The sequence below is a fragment of the Manacus candei genome, unplaced genomic scaffold, assembly GCF_025592945.1.
Source record: "Manacus candei isolate 608988 ecotype Guabito, Panama unplaced genomic scaffold, ASM2559294v1 h1tg000023l, whole genome shotgun sequence".
Classification (NCBI taxonomy): Eukaryota; Metazoa; Chordata; class Aves; order Passeriformes; family Pipridae; genus Manacus; species Manacus candei.
In genome coordinates this window covers 19,289,093-19,303,068 of record NW_026138071.1, presented here as the reverse complement: position 1 = coordinate 19,303,068, position 13,976 = coordinate 19,289,093, and the positions used below count along the sequence as shown (strand labels likewise).

At 37.7% G+C, this 13,976-nt stretch overlaps 1 protein-coding gene across 9 annotated transcripts in view; it reads right to left on the bottom strand.

Annotated features, from left to right (window-relative positions):
• Nucleotides 1–240: 240 nt before the first annotated feature.
• HYCC2 (hyccin PI4KA lipid kinase complex subunit 2) overlaps nucleotides 241–13,976 on the bottom strand; it is a 53,973-nt gene continuing 40,237 nt past the window's right edge. For 7 of the 9 annotated variants that reach the window (XM_051787087.1, XM_051787085.1, XM_051787084.1 and 4 more), the window contains 2 exons: nucleotides 12,935–13,102; nucleotides 241–8,178 (listed from right to left, as the gene is read on the bottom strand). In XM_051787087.1, coding sequence (XP_051643047.1) covers nucleotides 7,574–8,178; nucleotides 12,935–13,102 — 773 coding nt within the window. In that variant the 3' untranslated portion in view covers nucleotides 241–7,573. The remainder of the gene's footprint in view (nucleotides 8,179–12,934; nucleotides 13,103–13,976) is intronic. The other 2 variants (XM_051787089.1, XM_051787092.1) reach the window with 2 other exon arrangements.

Sequence of the window (13,976 nt, the reverse complement as noted above, 5' to 3'; positions counted from 1 at the left end):
CCCGGGCACAGCGCTGCCCGCGGCCCCGGGCACAGCGCTGCCCGCGGCCCCGGGCACAGCGCTGCCCGCGGCCCCGGGCACAGCGCTGCCCGCGGCCCCGGGCACAGCGCTGCCCGCGGCCCCGGGCACAGCTCCCTTCCAACCTCCGCGTCTCCTGGGACAGCTCCGCTCACGGCCCGTACCACCCCCACTACTGCAAACCACATTTTTAAAAAAAAACAGCAATTCGCAGCGTAATCATTTCTGTTCAGAAACAGCACAATATTTATTTAACATCTTTATATATTTTTATATATATATATATATATAATTTTTTTCTGCATTGCAGAGTGTGTCAAGTTTTATACATCTCTATTTACAATGATTTAAAATAATTATATTTCTTCTCTGGCAGGTATTTACAAAGTCAATAGTAACTACATTTCACATTTCAACAAGTCAACAGCATGAACCAGCTCAGTAAGACAGTTAAGATAATGGCTTACATGCACCAATAACATGATCTTCAATACGTGCCTTCTTCAGGACTAAGAATGAAGATTTTCCTTGGTCCCAGGTTAAAGGACATCATACAGCAGAGGTCACGGTTATTAAAAACCTGTTTGGTTTAGTCTTTCACCAGTACCGAATCTTGAATGTCTGGGGTTCATACCAGCACGCAGGGATATCCTGGTGAAGAGGGGCTCACACTACCAATCCGTGTCCTTTGCCTTGCCTGTCTGTCCACAAGAAGTGGGCTACGTGCTGCTTATGCTCCTTCTATGAGATTACAGAACGCTAAGGTAGTAAAAATCCTCAGAAACCCTAGTTCAGAGAAACAAACCTAGTATGACAGAAAAAAGTATGAAAATAATCTTTTAACCCTTGCAGAATGTTTCTTTTTGCTAGTAAAACTGACAGCAAATTCTGTATTCTTACAAGGGCAAAAACAGATCAAAAGATTCATTGTCAAGTACAGGAATTACAAATTTAAAAAATGCAGCATGGGGTACCTCAATTAAGTTGTTGGGGTTTTTTAATAGCAAATAAAAGCTACCATAGTAAATCTAAAATGTATTAAGAGTAGCTGATTTAATTATTAAAAATCTTTATTAGCTTTTTCCTGGAATCTTCGATATGAAAAAAATGTTAAATGACTCAGTTTTATTTAATTATATGGTATTTGTCCATAAATAACCAGCTAGTAATATCCATCCCTAAAGTATGCGCTATCTGCAAGAAAACAGTAACAAAGTAATCATTGTTATTATTATTAACGCAATCAAACTGTCTTTTTTCAAAGTAATCATTGAACACTGACACACTGACACACACAGACACACCCCAGTACTAGGAATCTATTAATACTTTGACATGTTGGTTTATCCTGAGCGATTGTTAACTCACATCTACTGTATACTTGAAGCCACAAAGTTTTTACTACTTGCATTTTTCATAAACTAATAACATGAAAGTCTAGCACAACAACAATAACTGCCTGAACAGAAAGAACAGTGTCAATAGCCAGTATTTCTGTCACTCCCAAGTACTTGTTTCAGAACAAAAGGTAAAAGGTTGCTTCACACACACAGTTTTTTTCTGTTTGTGATCAGTTCTGGGGAGGATGATGACTCAAACACACAGGATTCACTACTGATTTGTAAGGAAGTTTCCATGACAAAGCACCATAGAGACACTTTACCAGGAGATACTCATAAACAGAAATCTTCCCTGACCATTTTACCCACTAAAATCAAAACCTGTGTGAATTCTAAACCACATTTTAACAATCATCTGTTCAAGAGTCAAAATTTAAAATGCTTAAAAAAGTTGTATCAGAATGCAAAGACAGTTTTCTCTAAAACTGCTTACATCTCACCAACTGTAAAACACTAGGAGCTCACAACCAAGTAAGTGGTCAATAAAACCTGATCTCACCACTTTGCTCATCATGCACAAGCTAAAATGTAGGGCAACGTTTTACTGTACAAGGTTTTAATATACATCTGTTCCCATCAGTAGCTCCTTGCAGGAATAGCTTACTAATCCTTTATGATAGAAGGGATAATTTATGGACCCATTTTAAATTCATTTGGTTCCTCAGATACTACCTTTGGTAAAATCTGATGAACACAGTTTAAAAAAAATCAGGGAGAGGTGTAGCCTAGAGAAAAATAAATAAAAGAATGGAAACAATTGTTTTTTTCATTAAATCTTGAATACAGAAAAATAACATGGGACAGATTTTTACTAAATCCTTTTCTTGAAGTTGTAAGGTACTCAGACTTCTTCAGCTTGCTTCTAAACTTCTAATGTCACAGGCCTTGATACCTGACAAACTTACTAGGCAGGTTTATCTGAAATGGCTGTTACATTTTAAAAAATCTGGTTCCGAGATTTATTTTACATATAATTTCATAATGACTATGTGGAAAACCTCATACGTATCAGTCTTGCAAAATCCACTTACTGCTGTTTTCAGGAACAAGCCATGTTGCTCACAGCTCACCATCATCTTCTATCACTGTGGAAGGAGCAAGTACTTTGGCTCTTCAATTGTTGAAGACCTGCGAATTTTGACAGACTGATACATTTATTCACTAACACAACACCCATGTCATGATCTGTTACCCTGAATCACCTACAGAAAAGCTTTCCACAGCCAGTTTATCCAAGTGCCAGGGGGGAAAAAACTCTAAAAAATAATCAAGAGAGATTAAGGCCCATATGCTAGAAACAAAACGCATTCAAAATACTGAAAAGAATATAAAATATTGAAAAAATTTATATAAATCAAGAATGCAATGCAAGTATAGAGGATCTGGCTTCTTTGCTTACCATGCTTGAAAAGGAGTGGTACTTTGCAATTTTAGCCCTGCAATTATCCTAAACAAGAAATTGAAATAAAAGGGTCATGTGTACTCTTCTGATGGACATCAAAAGTGGTTGTCATAAATGAGACCTAGCTAGTGGCTTTAATGCTATATTAAACATGCCAAGGTAGCATTATCTTTGGCAATGAGAGAATTTTAGAATTTAAGGATGATATTATTAGATCTACTAATATTAGAAGTATTGTTTTTGTGTGTAGTACATACATTTAATTCAAACATATTCCATTATATTTTCCATACCTCCTCCAGGATTATGAGCACAGCACCTACACTGTACAGCTTGGTTTCTATGATTTTCTTCAAAAAGTTATTCTTGATTCTCTCTTAGTCTTCAAATTAATTTAAATTTGTAAGCCAAGATAAACAACAATTTCTGGTTTGTGACTGAAGTTAAAATGCTCAACACTTAAGAAAGATAGTCATTGGTTCATGATAAAATAGGACAAGTTCAAACTCTTAGGTTAAAATACAGCCATAGCATAGGATTATCTATTCCAAAATTAATTTTTCAAAATATAATTCTCTGAACATGTTGTACATTAAATATTGAGGAAAATTTCCCTGGAGCTAAAATTTTCCCAGAACACTAATAATCTTCATTCAAGAAGTAAAACAAACCACATAGTATCTGAAGACAAAAAGCGGTTAGAGTTGGGGTCACCCTACTACAGAGTAGCTTTACCACCACTAAGATGCAGGTTTCCCCCTTAATCTTGAAAAATATGTTCCTATTTACATACAGTATACACACAGTTGAGGCAATTGATTGTCAACACGTGACAAATGTATGTACCTACTCACACACAAGTAAACCTCACATGGTGAGAAAAAACCCTGTCCCAGTAAACTCCAGTATTCATAAATAGTGCAAATAAATACTTCGTCAGAAAACATTTTTTTCTCACTATTTTGATGACTGTAGATATGTTAAAGCTAGCAGGAGTATGCTGGAAATGCTGTATTTAAGACCAACACAAATAGTTGTATTGTGAACTACAAATACTAGATCTAATGCCTAGTGGATGCAACATGATGTTCAGCATTTCAGAATGAAGTATGCTGTCAAAAAGCTTCTCCAAATTCACATCAGAAAGAGTGTTCAAAGAAATCTGCATTTAAAATGGAGAGTGATATTGAAGTTTCCAATTGAAAACTATTTAGCAATTGAAAGCAATTTAAACTGTCATCTTGCAACGTTCATTTTAATAGGTATTTTTACTTCATCACTTTGCTGTCTGCAGGATAAAAGAACGGTTCATCTTTCAAACAAAAAGCTGCTCACAATAACACCTGAAAAGGATAATCAAGCTGGAGTTCACAATACCAATATTCTGTATTTTCTTAAAATTACTAAAGCCAACAAAAATGAGTTGCAAAATGGCAGTATATTGTGATGTGTATCAAAGAATATTTAATTTTTTCCTACTTAAGTGTATATATACACATCAGAAAACAGTATCCACACTTCCTCACCTAAGAATTATATGTATGTGCATGCATGCACACATATAGAGGGGGGGGAAATTTTTAAAAATCAGTGTTCTGCTTCTTGTCCTTCTTTTATAATGCTGCAGTTGCACTGAAATATTGCAAAAATCTAAACCTAGTGCCTCATGTCAAGTACCAAATGTTCTAAAAGAAGACACAGAAGAGTGAATTTAGGATGAAGTTTGATTTAAGTCTAAACATTTGTCACAGGTGTCAGAAAATTTAAGTATGTTTTGCACGTTGTTTAGTATTTAACATATGTAATCAGAAAGCCAGCAGATTATTCCCTCCACCCATATACCAGACACTTCTAATTTTATTTCTGCAACAGTACTTTGAAGTGTACTGAACTTAAGTGAGTGAATTTTTTCTACAGTCTTGACACACCTTAGCATAGTTTGAGCCACATTTAGAAGCATTAATGATAAATGTGATACACAGCACTGCAAAGCCTGTTACTACAGCTGGTTTGTGGATATTAGTGATGACTCAATTTGTAAGATAAATATTAAACAGTACTTGGCTGAAAAACAACAAAACAAGCTCCAACAACTGCACTAAAAGGGTAATTCTGAGAAGTTATAGATGTACCACATCAGCCCATAGCAAAAATTATTTTTTTTCCAGGGATAAACTTGAACTCATTTTAAAAAGATTGATATGGAATAGGTATATATACACAAGAACAAACCAAAATAGAATGAATGAAACCGTAACAAAAGGCACATCAAAATGAGAACTGTAAAAATATCTTGAAAGATAGTCTGACGTAAGTTTTAGCCAATTCAAACTGACTTCCCAATCTAAAGTCACTAAAGCTGTCTCACTTTCCTGAAATAGTTTTATAGTGTGGGACCCCACACAAAAGAATATTTTTTAAAAAAAGATTGTAAAATTTGATCTGATGCCAATTTAAGCGTCCTAAAACTTCTGGAGGAATGCTTACAATGCAAACAGTAGACAGCAGAGAAACCTTCCTAATGAACAGCTCTACTTTTCAAAATACTAAAATTAAGTAACTCTTAGAAAATTAGCTGATGCTATTGACCTTTTCTTTCCAAAAGATTTAAGCAAATTTCCTTTTTGGTGGTCTCCACGAAGTATAAACTTTGTACTTTCAGCCACGACTTACAAATTGTCCCCACTATCAAAACTTTATTTTATAAAGAAGAGTTTAACCATATACAGCTTTTGACATTTTTACAGAAACATAAGCCTTGCAGTTTAATCTCACTTTGCCTTAGTTCCATCTGTGTGTGACTAGTGTCCTTAAAGATTAACTTCCATTTAGAAGCTGTAAGATTTTCTTTCTTTCTGATGAGTCTATTTACTCTTTAACTGAATTTCTGATTCAGTCCAGATGCCATTTAATTCACTTTATAAATGTATTATATGAAGACCAGGCTTACAAAGTGACTCATCAAACCATAAAAAAATCTTCGAATATTTAAATGAAAATGCAAATTTGAAAAAAAAGTTCTATTTGAAACAAAGATTCAAAAGAAAAAAAAACAAACCCACAAAAAACCCCCACAAAAAAAAACAAAACAAACAAACAAACAAACAACAACTCCAAAAAACCCCCAAACCCCAAAAGACATTCAAAGACAGCCTGCTGTTTTTAACTGCTTATGTTTATCCTTCACAGTGACAGTGAAACCAAAGTGCCCACATAAAAAACATAAACTTTCCTGCAGGTTTACAGTTTGTAAACTTCCAGGATATGATACATGACTCAAGCATAGAGAATGAGCTTTCCCCTTTTCTCTCTATCAATCCAAAGAGAGATACAGAGAGATGGAGAGAGAATGACAAATATTCTCCCATGTAACCAGAAATGTGCTTCTAAGCAGTGTTCTCTAACATCAGTACCAGCCAGTGCCCATACACCAGTCATATACATTCAAGGCTTGGCTCAATGGCACGAGTTCTGAATTTTCTAGAGTAGGGCCAATCCACTAAAATAAGAGTTAAAAAACCTCAACAGATTATATATACCAAGGCAATGAAGTGTGATCCTTCTGGGGAGAAAAGGACTGTCAGTACCCCTTTGCACAAACAGCATTGCTAGAAAAGCATTTCACATTGAAGCTTCAGTGTTTCTAGCAAACTATTGTCTCTATCCCTGAGACAGCACCTTGAGAGTATGGTCTGTCTGGACTGCAGGATTCCTCAAATGACACCATGATTGAATTCAGGGACATTGAGAAAGCAGCTGAAAGAGGTGGGGGTGTCCCAACAGCCATGATACCAAAGAAAGCAGCCTGAGAAATACTCTTTACCCGAATACACCTTTCAATTCAGTGATCAGCACCTCACAACAAAAACAACAAAAATGGAGCAGAGATAGCCATTATTTTGTGGGAAAGTAGTGTTTCCCTCCCACTTCCAAACCAAATTGCTTTAACAGCATGGTGTTGTGTAAATTTTAGTCTAAATGCAGAATGACCCTGTGTCCTGGAGGGGAAGACATGTAACATTACAAATGGCTACAACGCCATTAGAAGTGCATTGTAACCTACATTATCAGCTTAGAATCCTCTCTCCGAGGGAAAACAGCTTGTTAATACGCATGTCTCAGTTGATGAACATCAAAAGCTTCTGGGATGACAGACTGGGGGCAGTCAGGAAAAAACTACCCTAATTTTAATGAAAAAAGTGCTGTAGGCAGCCAGGAGCAGCAATGACAATCCCCTCCCCAGAATTGATTGCACAGACTCAGAGAGGTCCAAAGTCACACTAGAATCTCTGAGGCACTCCTGGTTCTGAGAAAGAAAAGTCATGATCCAGTAGTCTTTGCAGTACTGTAGACCGAGAAAACAAACCCGTTTCTATTTCTTAACAAAGCCAAAGCATCATCTCATAGGGATCACATTCACCATTTCCGCCGGTGTCTCCAGTCTCACAGTGTTGAAATGGGACTGATCAGCCTACGATGGATTGCACATCACCCAAGGAGAAAGGAAGGCATGGAAAAAGGCATACAGTACATTATATACTGCTTCACAACCATGTTTACAAGGGGGAAGGAGGATGAAGGTGAGGGAAGAATTATTGCTGTTTCAGTAATACAGTATGATAGCTAAACCAAATCAAACAAGATCACGACAGTCAGTATTTTAACACTGTGGGATGATGGTTCATGTTTTGCCTAAGGATGAACTTGCAGGGGATTAATGGGAAAGAAGGAGTACTAAGGAAGGGAGTCAAAGTTACACCTGGGATATCAGCTGCATATTGAAACTTGGAGATCGAGACTGCTTGGTTAGGGGAGTTCCTGGGGAAAGGAGATCTTTACCTTCCCCAGCTTGGCCTAGTCGGTCCTCCTGTAGGCTGATAGTTGAAAACCGATTGGTGTTGCCAGCTGCCAGACTGGAAAAACCCTCTGTACCAGCTCCAACACTGGAGCCTGCCTGACTGCCATTCACATAGTCAAATGATTTACTGGAGGAAGCACTGGCGGTCCTGATCAGGCTCAAGCTGTTGGCTTTTGGCACCACCTGCCCAGCAGGCAGGCTGAGGTGTTTCTTAGTAGGTGTCATCTCGATTGTGTCTCCAGCCAGGTCAGTGGATTGGTGCGTGTACTGCTTTCGAGCTACTGAATCTCGGGGGCTCTCATTGGATTTTGCTGCAGAAGAGGTTTCTTTATCCTTAGAAGAACGCCCACTTGCTGTTTTCCTTAAGCTGCCCTTCTGCGATACAGAGGATACAGGTTTGGTCCCAGCGGGCTGGCTGCTGAGGGAAGCTCCTGATGAAAATCCTTCATCAGCATCATTAAGGTTCACAGACTCCTCTCTTCCATTTACACCTTCAGCATCTATTAGGAAAAAAAGAAGGAACCAAAAAACCCCCAAACCAATCAGAACACACAGTATGCATTTAAGTTACATGAAGACAAAGGTGTGCACAGAATGCCAAAACAAACCTCATTTGCTAATCCACCTGGATTCCACTTGCTTACATTTTTTTTGATTCTCAGCCAATAATTTTCCTGCCGTGTTTAGCAGAATAACAGTCTAACAATAAGTTCTCTCTGAGCCTGATTTGCCTTTCATCTACATCACTTTTATCAGTCAGAGTATCGGTCCCAAACTTTGCCTATAAAACAAGTAGAATTAGGTCCCATTTGGCTGATTTGTTTTCTGTCTGTACATACTGTTACCCATTCTCCTCCTACATGTGGTTAAAAAAGGAGACAAAACAAAGCTACCACCCCTTCAGATTTCTATCCTATTTTGTGGCAAGATCTAAGCGTGTTCAGGATCTCTTCCAGGCAGAGTAAGTTCTGGTGAGTGCTCAGTAAGCTTCAGAATTAGGCTACTTCCTAGGCCAGCAACGTTCACAATGTTCCAACAGAGGTAGCTGGCACTTCAAACAACGTGACTACACTTTCTATTGAAGCTTAACCCAATTCCTAGTTCTCTCTCATCCAAAACTCAATCCTCCCTGCATTTCCAGCAATCCCATCTGGGTGTTTCCACCATATTACTTTTATCTCAGCATCTAGATTTTTCAGAGAAAAAAACCTGAAACCAAACAACCCTTGTATTAAGAGAAATTTAATCTCTGAAACACTTCCTGTTGTAGAACAGGCACTGTGCTTTTGACTGAAGTATGAAAGAGAAAATAAAAACCTGACAATCTTATTTCTTAAATCCTTGTTTTCAGGCCTATTATATGATTAGGGCTGCACACACTTTTTTTTAATAAATCTTATTCAAATACTTTTTCTAAGCTCCAAGTACTCAAAGGAAGTTATTGTTTCAGTAGAAAACTGAGCAGCATTCAAATTTCAAAACTGAAAATGGAGCTAGAGTTTTTGTTCCATATATCTTGTTTCAGTGAGAAAAAGGCATAAATTTTAACTGTGTTAGCAAAAAAGGAGGTATTCAGGTTATAAGAATTTTGCTTTTCTTTATAAAAGCTGTAGAGCCTGATTATGTGCAAGAAATCTGCAAAACCTATGGATCCATCCCAGCTAAAGCCACTGTACTGCTCCTACTGTCCAACCCAGCTTGCTGCCAAGCAAACACATTTAAATCTTTTTTGTGGAATGGGAAAAATGTGGTGGCAAGTATTTAGGAGATTCTAACATTTGAGTGGAAGCTCATCCTTTCATGCTGACTGTTAGATAAGGAACATTTTACATTACAGCAAGCAGAACAGACAGAGCGCTCTCAGTGTGGTTGCTGCCTCTGTGTAGCAGGAATATAGCCTGATCCAATTTCACATTTCTGAAGTGTAATGTAAAACTTTACAGGGAGGTTTTATTACTCTGCTTTAAATTTAGTACTTCTTTTCAGGAAATTTTGCCTTGGAATTAACATTACTGTGTATCAGCTTACAAAAGATACACAAATAGACCATTCTCAGAACAATGCAATGAGAGATTATTCTATAGTTTTATGTAGTTCTATTTGATTCATTAGCCTCCCAGAAACAGAAAGCTAATATGGTTCATGTTACTGCAGTCTTCCTTCCTTGGTAAAGCCTTTAGCCTTAGAAAAATAAGCTTCGGTTTCAAGGGTTATTATTAAAGTCTAGGGTGCATTACTTGCTTCAACTTCTGTATCCGTATTTAAAATACATATACTTTCCCCCTCTCCTGCCCACCCTGCCTAGCTGAACTAGCCTTCATGTTCTTCTTGAGACATAAGTGTGTTTTCTTACACTAAACACTGATATATTTAATTCACAATCCACAACATTTCCATTCCCTCCTCCAACCTTCCCACACATAATCAAAGATGCTAAAAAAATAAGACATAACTGGAACATACCAAAAGCAAGACCACTTTTTCAATTAACCAACATTTACATTTCTTTATATCATCATGCAAAGCTGGATGAAAGTGTGTTTGGTTACAAGCAGCAAGAGTAGCAGCTGAATTCCCCTCTCAAGCCCTTCTTATTCAAAAGAAAGATATGTAACTTGCAAGAAGATATCTCCAGATAACACAGCTAAGGTTTTTATTATTACAAGAACATTAGTAATTTTCAAAGTTTACGTTAAAACACTGCTGTGTAATGGGACATTCCTATTCAGGGACAGTGAAGCAGAACAGTCACACTGAAAAAGTGGCATTTTACCCACAGAATTTAAAGACAGGACTGAGAGGGGTTGTTGCAAGCTTTTGGATGCTGCAACCATACAGGTGCCCAGGCTGCTCAGCAGTGCTAAAAAATGAAGAAGATAGAGAAGACAACATGCAAGAGAATTTCTGTCTAGTCAGATCCACATGCTTACAGAAGTTCTCAATGGGATTAAAGTAATTCAGCAAACACATTCTTTCCCTAATACATGGTATTTTTCCTCTACAAACTGCCCTCAGAAACAATAAAAAAATATTTTGAGTCCTTACATACTCTGGGAGGAAAAACAGGATGATGTAATGAAGTTTTCTTTTTTTTTTTTTGTTCCAACAGACCAATAAGAAAATTTTAAAAAGAAATAAAAATTAAAGATCCACTCCCTTCCAAGTACTCTTCTACTGTAAGGCCAAAAGAGAAAGACACAGTGCAACCCAACAGAAATCATATCAATTGCACCACAGTGTGTACTCTAGGTTCTCGCTGTTCCTTATCAGAATAAATCTGTCCTCAAATAATTTGCTGTTTGTGCGGATCCACAATTAATGCTGTAGCTTCAGACACAATGTCCTCCACTGACCCAAAATAGTGCACGTAACCACAGCTGCAACCACCTGCAAGCAGAATACCTTGTATGGCATTACTGAGTCATTCTTGAAATCTTCTCTTTTTCTACTTATTGGGTCAAAACACTGATCTGAAGAAGGGGTTTTATACACCTTTTGAAAATTACTTTTAGTCTGTTTATCCTTCCTATACCTGGAGGTTGAAAACTCACTAGAAGTGATCAGTCTTTTATTGTATTGTTTGACATCAAAACGATATTAAGGAGAGGGAATTTTCTAGCTGAAATTTTCTGTGAAATCAGCATCAGTAAAATAACAGACTCCTATAAATGCACACACAATTATACACTAATAATCAAGTCAAACTCCATTCCTTGGCCTTCTCCCAGATGCTATCAACTGGAGAATTCAGTTTGCTCAAGCATGTAATTATACATTGCTAATGTTACAGAAGTAAATGGTATTCAAGCCATTTCTACTGAAGTAAAGCATGTGGAATGATGCCTTATCCAATATGCCAAGTTGAAACAATGTCTTAGAACAAGTTAAGACTAAAATGCAGTATCTCTATCGACTTTTTTCCCACTTCCTGTCTCTTACAGAAAGTTCTCTGCAGCTCAGGACTTCTCTATATCCTTCAGGTCATGCACATGCAAAGATTAGTAAAATGGAGTAAGACCAACTGAAAAGTGAATTTAAGAGAAGACAGGATCATTTACTGAGCATGCTCAAATTCACAATGCACCAAGCAGATTATAAACTGCACTAAATATGTTTATGCCACGATCTTCTACAGAAGCATGACATCTTAATTATTGATAGTAACTCTGATTAAGGGTAAGGATTCTGTGATAACACTACATTAAATCTTCAGATTATCCAGATTATTGTTTCCTGAAGAACAAATCTGAAACCTATGTAGCTCATATCTGAATGTGTAAATAAATCTCATTTATGATCAACTGAAGTCCTTATAGAGGTTGGAAACATCAAAGGAATGTTCAGATAGAGAAGAAGACTTAAGATAGAACACCTGAAAATATATTTGGCTAAATCTACAAGAAATTAATTCTCATCTCTGAGAAGAAACGAATCAAGTTCAGTACTCAAAAACACCTTTCATTGAGTAAATCATCTTTACTCAAAAATTAATAGATGAACTTAAGCAAAATAAATTTCTACCACCTACTCTATTCTTGGCTGCAAAGCAGACATATGAATCCCTACAGCATTTTTGTGGACAGCACGACTGATAAGAAAGCAGTAGTTGTTTCTAAAGTTTTAGAAACATGACAATCTGTTTTCTTCTTGAAAACACAAGCGCTTTTTTGCTACTTGTCTTTAGAGAAGCCAGTTCTAAATGAGTTGTCATGTATGAGTTTTCAGTTAAAGGATGACTGACAAATAAAACATCAGCAGTTGTATTCATCTTAGATAGGCTTGACTTTTTTCATTCTTGAAAATTTAAAAACTGCAGACTAACAAGACACCATTGCAACTAAGTTGTAGCCAAATCCATTCATAGCCTACACGGTCTACTTTTCAGGATTAGAATCATGCTCATCTGGTGCATTTTGTTCCTTCTTAATATTAGATTAAACATGCTCAGTAATGGAAGGTTTCCAAGCAATCCCAAAGCTCTTGGCTATTACCCCTGTCTTTCTTTTTTTTTGCCATGCCAAGCAGTCTTTCACCACACAGATGCAAGCCCCAGGCCAGCCCACGTGATAACAAAAGGTAGTACCTGACCTGGTGTTAGGTATATAGGGGGTGCGTGTATTGCAAAGAGAAGCTAATACACCCTGGGATAGCGGAAACACACACTAGAATGGAAAGAAGTTCTGCTTGGGGATAGGGAGCCAGGATCCTCCTCCAGCAACTGCCTCACTGACTTCTGCCTCCTCATCTCTGTCCTACCCTCTGTGGTGGCTGCTGCCAAGGTGGGCTCCGGGAAGCCATGCTCAGGGGTCCTGCGCATCAGCACCTCCCCCTCTTGCTCACGTTTGATCCCTAGGTCTGTGGAGCCGTGTTGGATCGGTGAGCCAGGAATGCTTGAGTCAGCCTCGTTTGAGAAGTCAAAGCCATCTGGGATTCAACATATAACATTTTAGTGCTTTTCTGTTTCTTTCTTGGCATTCCAACCCAGGCAGGGAAAATAGAAGATTTATGCGGACACGGAACAAACACAAAACACTACCCATGCTTAGTTAAACGTTGTCAGAACATCCACAGAAAGGGACAGGTGGGCTGCACTGTAGACCAGAAATGAATATAATGGCAAGTACAGTGAAGAAAACATGACCCAGAGTCCTGGAAACAGAAGACTTGTTGTCCTGGACATTCAGCTGAAGACTAGGTCATCAAATCCTTTTGCACATGACAGAGAAGAATAAAAGAAAATAAAAGGGCAAGGGGGAAAAGTACTACAGGAAAATATGCAATCCCTGTTTTCAGATTCTTTTATCCTCAGTTTATTTTTAGGTTATTCTGCTTTTTAGCTTCGTCATTTTATGCAGCTTTTTTAAACCACGGTTTAATACACGGAGCAACAAAGCTTTACAAATATGACAAAGTGATTTCAAAGCAAGCTTTTTGCTACACCTACACTGAAGATGTCATCACACCAAGGTAAAGATCACTATGAATTTTTTTTTTTCTTCATACAGTCAAGCACACTTCCATATGATGTAAGTACTCATTGAGGAAAAATAAAGATTAATTCTAAACTATCCAAACCTATTTTATGGTCCCCCAATAAACTGGGCCATGTGATGGGAGCATGGTGTTCAGTTTTTCCCTCTCCCGCTGCCATCATTAGCTTTAGGCAGCTGGAATCCTATTGAGGTCTGTATATTACCATTCATTCTCTGAGCTATTTATGATGGGAGGCAGATGAGTTTTAGTGTGGATTAAACAAAGAACTCAAATTCTAAGCCACACTTTAGCCCTACAATTTCGT